The sequence below is a fragment of the Rousettus aegyptiacus genome, unplaced genomic scaffold, assembly GCF_014176215.1.
Source record: "Rousettus aegyptiacus isolate mRouAeg1 unplaced genomic scaffold, mRouAeg1.p scaffold_m13_p_3, whole genome shotgun sequence".
NCBI classification, from domain to species: Eukaryota; Metazoa; Chordata; class Mammalia; order Chiroptera; family Pteropodidae; genus Rousettus; species Rousettus aegyptiacus.
Genome location: NW_023416306.1, coordinates 116400378 through 116418860, shown reverse-complemented (window position 1 = coordinate 116418860; position 18483 = coordinate 116400378). Strand labels below are relative to the sequence as shown.

The 18483-nt window shown below is 33.5% G+C and overlaps 1 protein-coding gene across 4 annotated transcripts in view; it reads left to right on the top strand.

The window, feature by feature from the left end:
• TTBK2 (tau tubulin kinase 2) overlaps positions 1-18483 on the top strand; it is a 116443-nt gene that overhangs the window by 58860 nt on the left and 39100 nt on the right. For all 4 annotated transcript variants that reach the window (XM_016144941.2, XM_016144943.2, XM_016144947.2 and 1 more), the window contains 3 exons: positions 2275-2415; positions 3926-4030; positions 15542-15607. In XM_016144941.2, coding sequence (XP_016000427.2) covers positions 2275-2415; positions 3926-4030; positions 15542-15607 — 312 coding nt within the window. The remainder of the gene's footprint in view (positions 1-2274; positions 2416-3925; positions 4031-15541; positions 15608-18483) is intronic.

Genomic DNA, 18483 nt, shown 5'->3' with positions numbered 1-18483 from the left:
TTTGGTACCTGCTCATTCTGTATATTTCATGCTCCAGAGCTGAAATCAGCCATTTTTCCATTAATCTCTGATTTCTATTAATGAGAAATGGTATTTAGAGACTACAGTCTAGACACTTATAGATGCCTGTTGCAATTGGTTTGGTCATTGTTTTAAATTCTTTTCAAGTGGATGGGTTCAGGATGTGCATTTTTCAAGAGAAAATATATCATGGTTCAGATTAATATTTTCAATTCAAATGTGTGATAACAGAATTTCTAATAACCTCTTTGATTTTATATATTCATCCCTTTGCTCTTATGCACTTTTTAATATATGTAGATAAAATGATACTATTGGGATATACATGAAAATAATCCAGTATATGTGCATGGGAACGGAAGAGGGTGTGTGTGTGTTGCACAGGGACTTCAGAGGGGTTGGTAACAGATGAAACTAGATTAGCTGTGAATTGATAATTGTTCATTCTGGGTGGTGGGTAGGTATATGAGCTCATTATATTATTTTCTCTCCTTTTAAGTATGTTTCAAATTTTTAATAATAAAACTATTTGCATTTTTATTAGGATCATGTTAAATTTATAGAATTACTTAGGGAGAAATGAATTTGCTTTTTTTAAATCAATAGTATTCATTCAAAATTACTATGTGTAAAGATTCTTCTTTTTTTCCCAGTGGCTGCACATCAGTCAGTAAGTTGACTGTACCATGATTTATTGAATTGTTCATTTATTAATGGACAAACAGATTGTTTTCAGTTTTTCTTTGTAACAAATAACTTTATGATATATACTCTTGAGTTATAATTCGGTGGATCAAACCTGCCTGTGTTTACCATGTTAATCACTCTTTTCCCCATACTTTTGCAAGCTTTATATTTATCTTCTCAAATTCTGTTAATCGATACCTTAGATTTATATTTTTAAAGATTTAAAAATTTTAAATCACTGCCAATATCATAAATCCAGTTTAACTGATTTTCTTTCAAAACGCTTTTATGATGATGGCAGTTGTTTACAAATAAAAATCCAATATTATCGTAGGTGTATTTTTGACACTCAAAATATTGATTCTTGAAAAAAATTATTGGAATACTAATAAAAGTTATTAGGTACTCATAGGATTATAAAAATCATTGTTCTTGATTAGCATTTATTTTACGTTTGCTGAGGTCGTAGAGAACAATAACATAAAAAAATAATTACCAATTTACACTGTGGGGAACCTGCATTTTTAAAGAAGATTAAGAGTTGAAAGGTTCTTGACTTCCCTGTACTATTTCAATTCTTAGATTCCTAGAGTACTCCTTAATATTTTATTTTAAATGGTACTTAAGTAATTTAAGAATGTATTGCTTCTTCAAAAGTCAAGCAACTGTCTGTCATTGAGGTGATGTTATCAATGGTATTAATTCCAAACATACACTACAGAATTTTGAGAATAGATTGGGATACTTAAATTTCTTTGAAATATAGGAGCCAGTTTCCATTCTTTGGGGGGTAGAACTGCAGCGGTGTAACCCTGCTCTTCTCATCAAACTCCTGGTATATTACCTAGGCAGTAAGGAACCTTCTAGGTGGAACAGCACTGTGAAGTGGAAAAAGAACACTTTGGAGTCAGACTTAGATTTGAAAAACAACTTTAAGAGGTTAACATTTAAACTCTCTGAGCCTCAGTTTCCTCATTTGTAAAACAGGAATAACAACTTTTGTTTAGGGTGTTATGAAGATTAGATATTACAATATGAATATAAATACACAGGCTAAACATATTCATTGTTTTTATGTACTACTATAAGTTATTGAGTATTGTTTAATATATGTGCCAGACAGTATTCTAAACATTTTGCATGGATCTTGTTTAATCTTCACAAATCACTGTGAGGTGTAGGTATTACTCCCCCCATTTTATAAGGAAACCATGACACAGAACAGTTAAGTAGTTTGTATGGAAATATATATTAGGTAATAATGGAGAATTACTGCTCTGGGTAGATATATTTTGTGTCTTTTTAAATAATCAACACTATTTTTTGTTATGATATCGGAAACAAAGGGAAACATGATGACATAATGTGTTCAAAACTTTAGTTATTTTAAAATTTGTCTGAAACATGAACACATTATTTTAATAGAATCTCTTTTCTTGAGTGAATCATGATAAAATTCTTGCAATTTCAGTCAAAACATTTTTAATGCTAAATGAATAATTCCCCATCTTATCTCATGACATTGTTTTAATACCATATTCGAAAGTGTTTATTTGATTTCCAAAGGGTCGGAATCTGGCGGATCTACGCCGTAGCCAGTCCCGGGGCACATTCACCATTAGCACTACTCTTCGGCTGGGTAGACAGATCCTGGAGTCTATTGAGAGCATCCATTCTGTGGGATTCTTGCACCGAGACATCAAACCGGTAAGAGGGCCTTTTCCAGCCAGAGCACAGAATGAGTTTGCTTGGTACTCTTAATCTTATGATGGTTCACAATAAATTACAAATGTAGCTTTCTATATTTGCTTTCTATATTAAATATAAGATGATATATCAATTTCTGTGCAAAAGTATAACTGGAAGCAAAATGTAACTTGCCTCTTAATTTTTTTTTTAAAAAAATGGTAATTTCAAACTACAACTACAGAGCTTTTCTCTTTCACTGAAAATGTTACTTGGCAGCCAAATTAAAAATTATTAATGCTTGACTGTTATTGTATGTGTTAACATTGCTAATTACTTATCCTTATACCTAAATTGGTAATTATTCTTTGGATTTATTTTTCTTGATATTGGTTAAAAATATTCACATATATTGCTTTTAGATGTTGGCATAGTACTCTTTGTACTGTTTCTTAAGTGACAAATTATACTTATAAGAAACCATCACTGTGAAAAACTATATTTTTTCTCCTGAGTGCTATAGTGGCAATAAACAGTATTTTTTTCCTATTGTTTTTCTTATAAATTGTCATTTCCATACCTGAGAAATATGCTTTTATTTCTTCTCAGTTTTTTTATTGCTCACAAGGGGAAATGACCCATTTTTGATATATTGTATTTACTGTAAGTTTATCATACATTGATTGGTTTGCGCAGTTGAAAATTACACCCCTCCGTTGCTATATGATTTCTAAAATTAAATAGTTTACATGAAAATGCCAACTAAAATGAACATAGTAAAGTCAGACTTAACGTAATGTAGATTTCTCCAGCTCTTATTTTTATGCCAAACTAAATGCCATTATTTGAGAACAAACCATGATGATTGAAGAAGTTCCATTTTCATCAGACAGTTCCCTAGGTAGAAATAATATTTTAAAATAAAAGCTAACAATTCTGTAACAATTTAGCTTTTGCTTATATAAATTCTCTTGTTTATATACCCATCTTTGCAAGTTTGTGATCATTTAATATTACCTTTATTTTTATTAAGGGAAGAACGCAAAGTATATTTTCCGTAAGTCTGTTTTGAAACATTTCCTTAAATTGTATTTTAATTTTTATACTTAGTAAAATTCAGCTTTATGATATCTATAGGATATTCATTTAAATTTTTGAGCTGTATCTTAGATTTTGCTCACTCCTAGTTTCTTCCATTAAAAGAAATAGGGATTAGGTTTTCTTTTAAGCAATGACTTAACACAAGAATTTCAGGGAACTTAAGAATTCTGATTCCAGTTAAGTTAGTCTTGTTTGACTTTATACAGTTGCTTAAATTCTTTGTTGCTGCTTTGTTCACCTAATGTTAGTCATTAATAGAGCCCACATGGAATTATGTATTTGATATCCAGTAATTATCATTGAGTAGAATAGTAGGTTTGAGACATGTGTGTTATATAACATTTAAATAGAAGAATTAAAATATAGGAAGGATAAGATGTAAAGACTAATTATTATAAGAAATGTATATTTTTCTTCTTTATTTTTCTAGTCAAACTTTGCCATGGGTCGCTTTCCTAGTACATGTAGGAAATGTTACATGCTTGATTTTGGCTTGGCTCGACAGTTTACCAATTCCTGTGGTGATGTCAGACCAGTAAGTTTTTAAAAATATTATTATTAAGTATTTGAGAGTTAACCTGTTATTTATAGTATCACTCTTTTAAAAGAAATCCTAATTATGCATCAGAATAGATGTCATTCAAGAAGTAGCAAAATAGATTTATGATTAAATTATAAAATGGAATTAATTTTATTATTGAAAATTGTGGCTTTAAAAAGAGTACATTAGATGAAGATTTAGAGTTCCTATAGTAAGAACACTTAGCCCTTTAGGATCAGGGGTCTTTTTTGCAATCTGAGGCTCTTTCTACATTCTGCAATTCTTTTAATTGTTATTATACTTTTCACATCCATAATTTCTAGTTTTAAATATTCTCTTAATTGATATTCTCTATTTGATACATTATCATAGTTTCCTTACTTCTTTAATTAAGTATTTGTTTAGTTCTGTGAACATATTTTGTAATGGCTACTTTTAAATCTTTTACTGTTAAATCCAACATCTAATCACTCTCACAGGTAGTTTCTGTTACCTGCTGCTTTTTTTTTTTTCTCTTTCATTTATGGGTCATACTTTCCTGTTTCTTTGCATGCCTTATAATTTTTGTTAGAAACTGGACATTTTAGATAATATATTGTAACAGTTCCGGGTACTGGTTTCCCCCTTCCAGGGCTGGTTATTGTTATTTGCTTTTTTATTTGTTCAGTGACAACAGGATTAGTTTAGTGGTCTATTCTCCTCACAACCCACCCCCAACACATAGTGTTAAGTTAAGCTCCACTAATTGATGACTGATGCTCTATTGTTTACAACTGTGCAGTGGGGCACGAATTCCTTGATAATCTAATTAAATCGTGCCTCCAAAATGGAATAGTTTCTCTTCCCTCAGACTGCAGGAGGGCTCCTCTCATCTGTCTTATTACTCTGGTTCTCCCTTTGTTGGGCCTATAGTCTAGGCTATATCTTCATTAGGTCTACCAATATCCTTTCAATTCCCTTTACCACAACCTCCACTATTTTTTTTTAATTAAATTTATTGGGGTAACATTGGTTAATACAATTATGTAATTTTCAGATGTACATTATAATTTGACATCTGTATATTCTATTGTGTGTTTACCACCCAAAGTCCAGTTTCCTTCAGCTACCATATATTTGATCCCCTTTACCCACTTCATCCTCTCCCCTATATTTGACCACTTTTAATTGTCTACCTACCCCCTCCTCCGCCACCCCCTCCCCTCTGATAACCACTAGTCTATAGTCCATGTCCATGAGTCTCTGTTTGTCCTGTTCCTTTGTTGCTTTTAGGTTTATATCCCACATGTGATTATCCACTTTTTCTGTCTGGCTTATTTCACTTAGCATGATTATCTCGAGGTCCTTCCATGTAGTCACAAATGGCAGTATTTCATCCCTTCTTATGGCTGAAATACTGCCATTACTGTTGACATTACTGTCATAATTCCCATTGTATATATGTACCACAGCTTCTTTAGCCAATCATCTATCATAGAAAGCTTTGCTTGCTTCCATGTCCTGACCACTGTGAATAATGCTGCTATGAACATGGGTGTGCAAATATCTTTTCGAATATGGGGTTTCAAGCCTTTGGGGGTAAATACCCAGTAGAGGGATAGCTGGATTATATAATAGATCAATTTTTAGTTTTTTGAGGAACCTCCATACTGTTTTATATAGCGGCTATACCAACCTCCACTATTTTTGAGAGGGGTCTTAGGTTAACTTAACTGTTGCAAATGAAATAATTTCCTTTAGGAAAAGATTAGGATGTAATTTTTTTTTTCTTCTACCCCTGGGGGAAATCTCTGAGCCGGGGCTCTGAAGTTGGGGGTGAGGACTATGATGTGCTGGTCTCTGAGTGACATCCTCACATTAGGAGCTGAGCCCTGGCATTAAGTTGGGGACAGTAGCCTGAGTTCTCTCTACTTGCCTCTCCTGGAATGGAACTGTTGCCTCATGAGCCAGGAGAAGGACAGTTGGGACCCCAGTATTCTCAGCACACACTATGCCCGATGTAGAGGCTCCATTCCATGAGAAGGCTAGGAGCTTCCACATCTCCACCTGCACTTGCCAAGAACTTAGCCTACTCAGCAACAGGCAGCTGGGAGATGAGAGATGCTGAAGTTCTGTTTCTATGGTAAGAAAGCCCTCTGGATGGGAAGTAGAGAAGAAGGGAGCTATCATGGGCAAGGAAAGCAGCTACCTTCAAAGTAACACTCTTAAATGTCTTTCCACAATGCCTGGTTTATTGAGTGGAACCTTCTTAGATAAACCAGTCAGGTGTCCATGCAGGTTAACAGACAACACACAGAGAGCAGAAATACAGAGTCTTACATGACAGCAAAGGGTTGAAAGTCCTTAGCATCTCCAAAGTGAGCTCTGTTGACTGGTGGCATGGGTAGGTTTCTTGTCGGTCCCAAGCCTGCTACAACAAGCAGAAGGTCAGGGTCTTTGGCTGTCAATATATCTGTTAGTGATACTCTCTGTCAGGCTTGAGTATCATCTCTCTGAGGTGTTCAACTAATATGGTCCTTACAGGGTGGAATCCTTATGCTTATCAACTTCAGGAGTCTGGGGGTTATCAATGGCTGTTGTGGCTGAATGGCTAACATTTCTGTGGTTTTGGGCATTCTGATGACACCGTAATGTCATTCCCATTATGCTCCAGTTGACATTACTGTCATAATTCCCATAGAATCCATTTTGTAAAGTCCAAAAGGTCTTCAATTCTTAATGCTCTATTCAGGAGCCCTGTGTCTTGGCTGCAGCAGTCTGGAGTGGAGCCATCCTCACTGATTTGGAAGAGAGGAGGGATGGAGCAGTTTTGGTTCAGATACCATAGACTCTAGCCTTTTTTACTGAATTTTCATAGGTTTTCTTGAATAGATGTTTCTTCATTTGTTGTTTGCCCCAAAGACCATTTCTAGTGGCTTTAGTTATTTTTTAAAATAATTTTTATTTAGTTTTTTAAAAATAATTTTCACTAGTTTTAATGGGGAGCAGATCGGTGGAGCTCCTCATGTTTTCGTAACTGTAGTTGGTCTCCCAGTTATTACACTTACATCTACTTTTTACTTTTAGTTTTGTTTTAACTTGGTACCAATTGTGACTTTCATGTTTAGCAAATTAGTTGCACAGAAGTTGAAACACTGGTTTTGAATGAGCTAACTATATAATAGAGTTGTATACATAAATGTAAATTACATTAAAAGATGGGCACATAAGAATTTAAGCACTTAAGAATTATGAGAGAATCCTTTTGGTTTGAGTGAAAGTCTTGCATTAATAGGTAGCAAGGCAGATGCTGAATTTAGTTTCTGTTTAGCTTACTTTATTCAAATATATTTCTGGAATCTTATTTCTATTGCAAGTAACTTTTTTAGCTTTTAGAATATTATCAGATTATTTTTTTCACTCACATAACTTTTAATGAGCACATGTTATGTGTGAGGCACAGATGTTTGTGCTTAGACTACAGCGTGAACATGCAGACCAAAATGAGGCTTTTATGGAGGTTAAATTTTAGTGGAGAAGACATCATACACAAATAAATATATAATTTTAAATAGTGATAAATGCTATGAAGAAACACAAAGCAGGGTGCTAACAGAGAGTGATAGGCAGTGAGGACAATAACTGTTTTAGAGGTATTAGAAAAGATTTCTCTAAAGAGATATTGAGTTGAGTATTGAATTAAATATGAGAGCAAGCCATGTACATATCTGGAATGAAAGTGTTCCAGGCAACGAGAACAGCAAGTGCAAAGGCACTGAGGCAGCATAAATTTGGTATGTTCAGGGAAAAGCAGGGAAGCCACTGTGGAAATAGCCTAGCCAAGCGTAGCATAATAAGGAGGTAAGTGGAGAGGGACTAGGTTTAAGAGGTTGGTAGGCCCCAGATTGTGTATGATTTTGCAAAGAGATACACTTTATTCTAAGTGTGAAAGAAAGCCTTTGGAAAATTTTGAGCATGGTTATTGTATACTTGAGCTGTCAATTAGCCAACTATATAGTAGAGTTATGTACAAGTAGTATATAGTAGTATATGGAAGTAGATAAAATTTAAAACACAACCACATGAGAATTTAAGTGCCTGGGAATTGTGGGAAGACTATTTTTGGTTTTATCAGTGTTCTCGTGTTAATTGGTAGCCAGGCAGATAAAGAATTAGGTTCTATGTCATTTATTGGATTTTAATATATTTCTGGAATCCCATTTCTATTCTAAGTAACAGTTTTTAAGTTTTCAGAACATGTTTTTTAAAAAGTGACTCTGGCTGTGAAGAAGAGACTATTGAGAGAAAGAGTGGAATCAGAAAGACAGTTTGGAAGACCTATGTCATGGTCTTGTGATCACTGATGGTGGTGGAGACCTGGGGCTTTATGGGTGATACAGTGAAGATGGTGAGAAATAATCATATTTAGGACATATTTTAAAACATTTACTAAGACTATTCTGTATTCAATATTAGGATATGAGAGGAAAAGAGTCAAGAATAACTTGTAAATTTTTGTCCTGAGTCAGTGGTCATGCTACTAAGCTTGGTTGGGGAAGGATGAGGAGCAGGTTCGATGAGTGAAAAACAGTTCTATTTTCTAGAAGTTAAGTTTGAGATGCCTTTTAGATTCCAGATGGAAATAACAAGAAGGCGATATGATATGGTGATCTGTTATCTCAAAGGAGAAATCAGGGCTGGAGATAATATAAATTTACTAATCATTTACTTGCAATGTTTAAAAATAAATGGTTATTTTAAAAAAATGGAATAGGTTTGATCAGCTAGAGAGAAAGTATATATAGCTAGATAAGAAAAGAGGTTCTGAATCTGAGTCATTGGGGGCACTTTAGCAACTCGATGATAGATAAAGAAGAACTATGAGTTAGCCAAGAAGAGTGAAGGGGAGGGTCAGTCAGCGAGGTAGGAGGAAAATCAGGAGAGTGTGATATCTTGGGAATCAAGTGAAGAAAGTGTTTCAAGTTTTGTGGGGTTGTTATCGCCTGCATCAGATGCTACTGCTAGGTCAGATTAAGTGGAAACTGAGAACTGACCCTCTGGATTACCTAAATAGAGTCGGTTATAGAGAGAGCCGAGGATAGGAAGTGGGGAAAGGACATATAGGCAACTCTCTGGAAGAGTTTGTTTTGTTCTAAAGAGGAGGGGTAAAACAGCGAAGTAGTTGAAAGGGCAGTCAAATCCTTTTTTCTTTCCTTCCCTAATTAAAAAAAAAAGTAGTTGTAATAGCATGCTTGTATAATCATAGTAATGCTCTAGGAAGCATGAAAAAAATTTTGATAATGTAGGACAGAGCAAGAACCATTATTGGAGCCAAGTTCTTGCATAGCTGGGAGGGGAAGGAATCCTGGCACAAATGGCAAGGTTATTAGCCCATTATGTAAGAGCAAGAACACTGTTCTGTTCTGAGAAAAGGCTTAATAAGTGAACACAGATACAGTTAGGCATTTAAATGTGGTAGTGGGAAGCTGAAGTCTCATGACTTTTTATTTTCTCAGTGAAAAAATCAAGGCCTTTCACTGAGAATGCAGAATGGTCTTGGAGGCTGAGGAGAAAAGAGGACATGTGAAACAGTTATGGAGAGGGAGAGAGTAAACTGACTAGGAAAATAGATTGCTAAGCTGTGCTGAAAGTTCACTTAAGTAATATGGTAATTTAAGGTATGATCGTCAGTACAGTTGTATGTTTTTTTCCAAATATCTTTTAACTGCTTGTTTAGAGGTACAGTTTAGTCCAAGAATTGGATTAGCACTATGGAAGAGAGAGTGCTCCAGTGGTGGAACGAAGCCCTGGTGGAACGAGGCCCGGCTGTATAAGGAGTGTACTTCCCCTTTATTTGTGTGTTAATAGCCAATTCCTTTTAGGGTTTTTATGCCAATAGGATTTCATTATTTTCTATAAATATCTCTTAAATCTCAAATAAAATGAATTTCATGCTTTTGGATCATGATTATGATTGAAATCACTCATATTGTTCCGCTAATATAAAATCAGAAGTTGCCTTTGTAGATTTATTTATTGCTTTAAGGAAACTTGAATTGAGTTGCTTGAATTGTCTAAGTATGCCATCATGTTATATGAAAAAAACTATTTTGATTTTTTTTTGTCTTGCTATATATATTCCAAAATAGTGTAAAAAACACATATATAAATTTTAAGAATATTAAAACATCCGCTTCCTCCATCCAAGTTAAGAAATAGCTCATTACCACCTTGGAGGCATGCTGTGCTACCTTCCTGATCGTATCCCTTTTCCTTCCTTGAGCAGCACTGTCCAATGGAACTTACTGTGAAGATGGAAATGTCCTGTAACTATATTGTCTGATATGGTGGCCTCTAGCAACATATGGCTATTGAGCACTGGAATTGTGACCAGAGCAAACAAGGAACTGAATTTTAATTTCATTTAGTTTGAAGTTGCAGTTATATTGGCCATTGCAGCCCTATACATAACCTCCATTCTAAATTTTGCATTAACTAGTCCCTTGCTTTGCTTTCTTCTCTCTTCTGTAGACTCAAGAGTAGTTGTTTAGGGGTGTGCAGCAGATTCAGGGAGCTATTATGAAATAATATAGTTACCATGTGCCCTTTACCTAACTTTCCTCGATGATAATACCTTACATAATCATAGTGCATTGTCAAAACTGGAAAATTGATATTGATATACTATTATTAACTCAAATACAGACATGAGTCAGATATCACTATTTTTTACATGTACTTTTTTGGGGGATTATGGGGAAGTGGTATTTGAAATTTTGTCACATGTATAGATTCATTATAATCAGCATCACAGTCAGTATACAAAACTCTTCCATCTTCACAAAGAAATTCCCTCAAAACATAAATGTGTGTTTATTTACTGAACTATGGTATAGGATCATCAGTCAGCATGCATTACAAAGAGAATGATGAATAGTATCTTTGACACTAGCGAGTTGTTTATGTGGTTGGTTTTGAGAGCCTGTACTATTAATCACCTTTAAGATATATTAGTTACATTAAATAGGGATATGAGGTACAAAGAAGTCCTGAACTGTATATATTTATAATACTTAGCTCTATACAGTTTTAGAGGTGAATTTCTATTTCCTTAATGATTTCAATCTGCATGCTTTTTCCCCCCCTCTTGGCTTAAAGCATGCCCCAGTTTTCTTAGCCCTTCAGCTGGCATCTCACATTGGCCCCTTGTGTCTAAGCTCTCGGAATGCCACGTTTTCTCCTTCCTAACTGTTCTGCTGAAACTTCCAGTGCCCGGAGATATAGTGGCCTAATTAAGAACATTTTTAGAAGTCTTTTTCTCTGTTCCATGTACAGAAGTTTTTATTTTCTTATTTCTATTGGGGGGTTTTATTACATAATTCTTCATGCTTTTTTCCCCCTCTGATTCTCTCCCTTTGGTTAGCAGTAGGTCTGGGCTCATGCCTAGAGTCCTTGCTTTCTCCTTCTAGATTTATTCTTCTGTGAGTTTATTCTGTCTCTAACATCCATCCCTTTCTTCACATTCATACTGCTTCTGTCCTTGTACAGATCTCGTGCTTTCTTGCTTGAATTATTAAAATAGTTTCCTCACCAATCTCCCTGCCTTCTCCGGAATCTTTAATACTTCTAGCAGAGTAAAAATCTCAAGCACTTTCTCAATAATATCACTTCTTAAAAATTTTTTGTCAATTCAATTTGATGGCACATTATAAACCAAACAACCGAATATGACATTCAAGACCATCTTTAATCTGGGTCCAACTAACTTTTCCATCTTCTCTTGCCATATGCTTTTGTCATACCAAAATCTTTTCCTTAACACTAACTGTACTTCTCTTCCTTTGGCATTGTTTATTGTTTCCTTTTTTACTTAAAATGCATTTTCTTCTTCCTGTTGTAATTCTCTCAGTTCTTCTAGGCCCAATATACTTTTTCTTTTATTTTCATTCAACTATCTAGGTATTTATTTTAATAAAACGTGCTCTTAGGTTGTTAACCACTTTCACTTTTTACTTTTTTTTTCTTTAAAGATGTTTTTTAAATACAATTTTGGAAATATACTATATATGTTACAAAACTAAAAATCAAAATTTCATCAAAATTAACACTTCTGCTCTTCAAAAGACACTATTAAGCAAATGAATAATCAGCTTACATACTGGAGAAAATATTCACAAAACACACATCTGACAAAGGACTTATATCCAGAATCTATAAACAACTCAACTCAATAAAAAACAAAAACAGTAGAAAAGAGGAAATGATTTGAATAGAAATTTCATTAAAGAAGAGATACTACACGTAGCAAATAAGAATATTAACAAATACTGAGCACCTTTAGTTATCAGGGATATGCAAATTAAAACCACAATGAGATACCACTACACAATATTTAGAATGGTTAAACCCTAAAAAATCCCAGATAATTCTAAGAATAGTGGTGGGCAGAAATCAGAGGTTGCCAGAGACTGAGAGTGGAGGGGAAGGAATGTTGACTATGAAGGGTGTTAAGGGACTTTTAGGATAATAGAGATATTCTATATCTGGGTGGCAGTGGTAGCTACGTGACTATATATCTTCGTCAAAACTCATAGCACAGTGTATACCTAAAGTATGAATTTTACTGTATATAAATTATACCTCAATAAACCTGACTTGAGAAAAGTTAAAAAATAAACCATGAAATAAATCTCCATTTCACTCTTGCTATTCCAAATCCACTCATTCCCTATATACTCTTATCCCTCCTTCTTCCTTTAGGTAGTAGCTATATTATTCTTAGTTCCTTAATGTATCATTCCAGAATTTCTTTGTACATATAAAACAAATATGGATGTACAGTCTCATTTTTCTGTTTTTGATACAAAAGATAGTATGATGTACATTATGAACTTTTTTTTTTCGTTTAACAGTGTATCTAGGGTATATCCTTCCATATCAGAATACAGAGCTTCTTCATTCCTTTTTTGCAGTTGCAAAGTGTGTTCCATTATATGGATGTACTGGAATTTATTTAATCAGCCCCTGTTGATAAACGTTTGTTTTTCTTCCAGTCTTTTGCTATCAAAACTAATGTAGTGAATGAATTTGTATATCCATTATTTTTGCACATATGCAAGTATATAGGATAAATTTCTAGAAGTGAGATTGCTGAGTTAGAGAAAATATATGCTTTTGTAATTTTGATAGATATTGCCAAAGCGCCATCAATCAGGGAAGTTTCAAGAGTTGACCTTTGTCAAGGTCCAGTTAAATGTTGCCTTATTCTTAGGACTTATCCTTCTTCCTTTCCACCAAATGAAACCTAATCCTTACCACCCCTAGGCTTTCATAGCTTGTTGCACTTTGCTAATAATGTTCAGAACCTTTAATTATAATTATTTGTGTATATAGTTGTTTCCCCCAATTGTGTTGAGTTGTCTTTTCTGCATTGTATAAAGTGGCTGAATTTTCTTGACACATTATTTCTTTGATGAGTCACATCAAGCTCTCTTTAAACAGTTGATCTAACTTTACCTATATTTCAACCTTCCTGTGGCAGAAGTAAGATCAGAGCCAGGACAGGGTCTGGAAAGAGTCTTCAGGACTTATCTTGGCTAGAATCCGTCAGGGGGTAGTCTAGGTGCCCAGTTAACCTTGAGCTCAGCTGCAGAGTGTGATAATAGGTCTGGATATTTCATCTTGACAGTTATCCAATTAAAATAACTAGGCAAAATTATGTGCTACAAAAAAATTTTTTGTGTTAGTGAAGGCTCTTTTTAGGTAATGAATAAATGTACAACCTCTGAAATGTTATTTAGTAAAGAGAAAGGGCTTTCTTTTATATTCTCTTACACATTTTTCTTCTAGAAAAGTCTCCGACCTCATAATTTCATCAACCAAATAGAGAATATAAGATATTTCTCTTAATCATGATATTTTAGGAAAATATTGAGACTATTTTTAATGAATGGCAGCTAAGAAAATAAAAGGGATTTAAGTAGATTGCAGAGTTTTTTTGATTACTGAGACTTGTCATTAAATACAAAGTATTTTTTAAATAGTTAAATCTTAAAAACAAAAAGGAGTAATTAAAAGGAAAGGGAGAATTTCACTAAAGAAGAAATAGACAACTAATTTGAGTAGATTAAACATTATAAAAATGAGCAAACAGAGGAATACATAGAATGTGTTTATCGTATGCTATAGCAATATGACCAAAATGATTCTGATAACCAAAGATCTTTAAAATAAAATTTATTATAGTCTTTTTCTGACTACAAAAATAATGTATTTTAATTAAGGGTAATTTGAAATTAATAAAAAAGTAATAAAAATTATTGGCTCTTATCATTTTCAAATTTGTCATTTTTCATATCAAGCTATTATAGTGTCATCCATGAATCTTTAGGGTGCTGACTTGATCTTTGTGAAGCAGTAGAATGGAAAATTGTGACTTCAAGTCAAAAGACCTTTGTTGATATCTGATTTTATCACATTAATTTTGTGTCCTGAGATAATCTCAGAACCTGTATCTATGTCTGTAAAATGAGCAAGACAAAGACCCTGCCATTACAGAGTTTATATTCCTATGGTAGAAGATAGGCAATAAACAAATAAGTAAAAATATAAATAAAAGTAATTTTAGGTGATGAAAGGTGTTATGAGAAAAAAAATAAAGCAGAGTAGAAAAATGAAGTGACCTTACAGGGGTGGGTAGTATTTTAGATTAGGATGATTAAGGAATCTTTCTTTGAGAAAGTGACATTTGAGCAGAGGGCTTAAATATGAAATAGAAGAGCTAGCCATTGAAGGCATACAGAGAGATAGCATTCTAACTGAAGAGACTAGCCAATGCAAAGTCTTGAGCTAGAAATAAAATTGGTTGTAAGAGAAATCACAAATAAATCCATTTTGGAATGAGGCCAATGCCAGATCATGGAATGTTTTGTAGGCCAAATAAGAGTTTGGACTTTATTATTCTAAGTAGAGCTCTCTGAGAACTGGGATCATGCATTATTCATATATGGATTTATTCTCAGTGTTTGCCACATAATAAATACCCATTAACTTGAATTTATGAATATATGAATTGCATTTATTCAAGTTGCCACTGTATTTGAATTGAATTTGCATGAAATTGCCAAGACATGAGGAAGCTGGCATCTTAGATTACTTAGAGATTCCTCATGGTCTCAATATACTTATTTGTAATCACAGCCTGAATATTAATATATAGGCTATGATTCTTGGTATGATTCTGGGTATATTGAAAGAATTTAATGTTTTCAAATGTACAGAATTTACTTGTAATAAATACTACTTTATTTAAACGTGTAGGTAGAAAAAAATGAAACTCGTTGATAACCATAATGTTATTGCTATTTTTTTAACTTGATCTCTAATTTTTATAATTTCACAAGAAAAAGTTAGAAATTTATATTGTGTTTTTTGTGAAAGTGATGCATTTTTTTTCTCATATCTACTTCATGTGCTCAAGTGTACCAAATCTAAAGCTTGTTTAATGTTTTCTTGGTTTTGTTGTAGCCTCGAGCTGTGGCAGGCTTTCGAGGGACAGTTCGTTATGCATCAATCAATGCTCATCGGAACAGGGTAGGTATCTGAACTAGAGTTGTATCTGTGTAAGCAAGCTGATGGCTTGAATCAGATTTACTTCCTTACATTAGAGTACAAAGGTGTAGAAAGTTCTTTGGAGTAGACAGAAAGGTGTTAGTAATTCCAATGCATAGTAAGTTGTATGTTGGATAACAAATGTGTGCAACTGCATAGAAAATAAAATTGGATTTGCCAGAAAAGATAATAACTAAGTTTATGTCATGGGAAATCTTGTGTCCTAGGTGTAAGTAAATATTAACAAAGCTAATATAGAATTTTGAAAAAACATAACATTTGTGTTCTATTTTAAGAAGTTATTTGGGAATATCATACTGTCAATACCTAATGAAATATAGGCGTCATCATTTTATGTAATATACATTGAATCTGTGATAGTTCCTCTCCATCAAACCTTTTGCTTCACAAAGATCTCAAATGCAGATAGCTTAAAATTTGTTAGCTTAGTAAATTATTCTTTTCCTCTTGGATTAAATTTTTAAAATTTCTTTCTCTGTCTCTCTGCCTATGTCTCGCTGTCTCTGCTTGCCTGCCTCCCTCCCTCACTCACTCGTTCTCTCTCTCTTTTTTTCTCTCTCTGTCCTGTTGTTCTGCTCTGATTTTTTCTCATCCTGAACCTTAATTATGAGTAGGAAAGGTGGGTATTTTATGGATTCTCAATCCTTGAACTTGCTTGGATGGAATTGAGAAATTTAACAAGTGATTCCTTGATAAAACATACATCTTTTCTTGATCTTTGGTACCTTGTTTTTGTTGTTTGAAGCCAAAATTGCTTGAATGAAAATTTGACCAATGCTAAATATAATAGGAAGAGTATGCTGAGGTCTCATGTGCTATGCTCCATTTCTTTTAGTTTTTTATGATGTGATTATGGATTGAAAATAGGAAAACTATTTTTATCAATATACAGTTCTCTGCCAAGCATTTAAACTCATTTAGTTTGAGTCAGTGTTGCTTTATTTTATGGCATCTAGTCAGTTATTCTGCCTTGAAAAGAAAATACTCTTATTTTCCAGATAAAATTTTACAAAATTTTAGAAGTACTAGGCTTTCTAATTAATTTTATTAAATAATTATATCAACTTTTTGAAATAGGGCATTCTTTCTGAGGTGAGAATAAACATTTTCAGAGATCATAATAACTATATGAGCGTTTCCAAAATAGCTACTAGAAAGAGATTATATATATTTTTATTTTTTTTAATTTGAAGAGTAGAGATTTCTTTTAAAATCCTCTTTAGCATAAAGTGCTGTAAAACTTACTCTGTTACGTGCTTATTTATTTGTTATTCATCTGACCTTGGTAGAAGGATTTGATACTGTATAGCAGTGGTTCTTACCCTTCCTTTCTGCTCCCAACACACCTGAGGACTAGGATGCTTTACACAGACACACAGTGTGTCACACAGTGACAACAACAATTGTCAGTTTATGTGGTGATGCAGGAGTGCAATTAGTGGAAATTTCACAGGTATTTGTCTAATTTAAAAAGATTTCCCAGGTAATTCTAATATACTTTTTTTCTTCCATATTCTGCAACCCTGATTTGGTAATTTCTAAACATAATACACTCCCTTTCTGTTTTTGTTTGTTTGTTTGTTTTGTTTTTTTGTGGGGGGAGTACCTTAATCTTAAACTTTTAACATGAATAATTTCCCAATAGTGCAGGGACTTTCAGAACACTGGAACTCTGTTGGCTTCATCTCATTGTTGTCCTACATTTTAATCCTTTGGTTAATACTTGCTTTATCTCAATATTTGAAAAAAATTACTTTCTTCTGGTTCTATGGTTGCTGTTGAGATCATTATTCATATAATTGTTGTTACCTTGTATTTAATTTTTCTTTTTTTCTTCAACTACTTTTGATATCTTCTTTTTGTCTTTGGTGTCCTGCAGATATATTCAAGTGTGCATAGGTGTAGATTTCTTTATATTTATTCTGTTTAAGAGTTGTTGTGCTTCCTAAATCTGAACATTCATGTACTTCATTGATTCTGGAAGTTCTCAGACCTTACTTCTTTAAATATTGCCTCTTTCCTTTTCTCTCTATACTTCTCTTTTCATATCTCCAAATTGATGTATTTTAGACCATCTTGTTCTGTCCTCCATGCCTCTTAAGTTCACGCTCAGATTTTTTAACTCTGTCTCTGTATTGCATCATAATTTCTGCAGATCTATCTTCATTAATTTTTTTCTGCTGTGTTTGATCAGCTTTTTAGTGTGTCTATCGATATTTTAAATTTCTATAATGTACTTTCTATTTCTAGATGTTATGTTTGATCATTTTCCAAATCTAATTGGCTTTTTATTTTTTGTAAAGAATATTGTTCCTTTCTCATGACTTTAATTTTCGTTTAAACATTTTAAACATTCTTATTTCATGTTCTATATCCTAAATTCTATTTCTGAAATTCCTGAATATCTAATTTTGTTTTTTATAGTTTCTCCTATCATTAACTTATGATAACCTGCTTTCTAATGTATTTTGTAATTTCACATAATGAGTTTATACTTGGTGGATGTCGTAGAAGTCCTAAATTTAAGGGCGCTTTTATCTTAAGATTTTATTTGTACGTGTCATTGCCACAGGACAGGATCACCCAGAAATCACTTAATTTCTGGACTTTATTTCTCAGACCATAAAAGCAGTATAAGTTTAAACTCCAAATCTAAGAGAGGGACAGGCCTGTGATAACAAATTGTCAGGGCCATTCTCTTTTAACCACTCACTTTATCCCTTTGATAGCGTTAAATTCTACAGAAAAAAAATTGCAATATAATATATATACCAAATACTATACTAAAGATAGCCTTTAGAGAATCCTAGCTTTATGGTGGTGGTGGGGATAGGGGA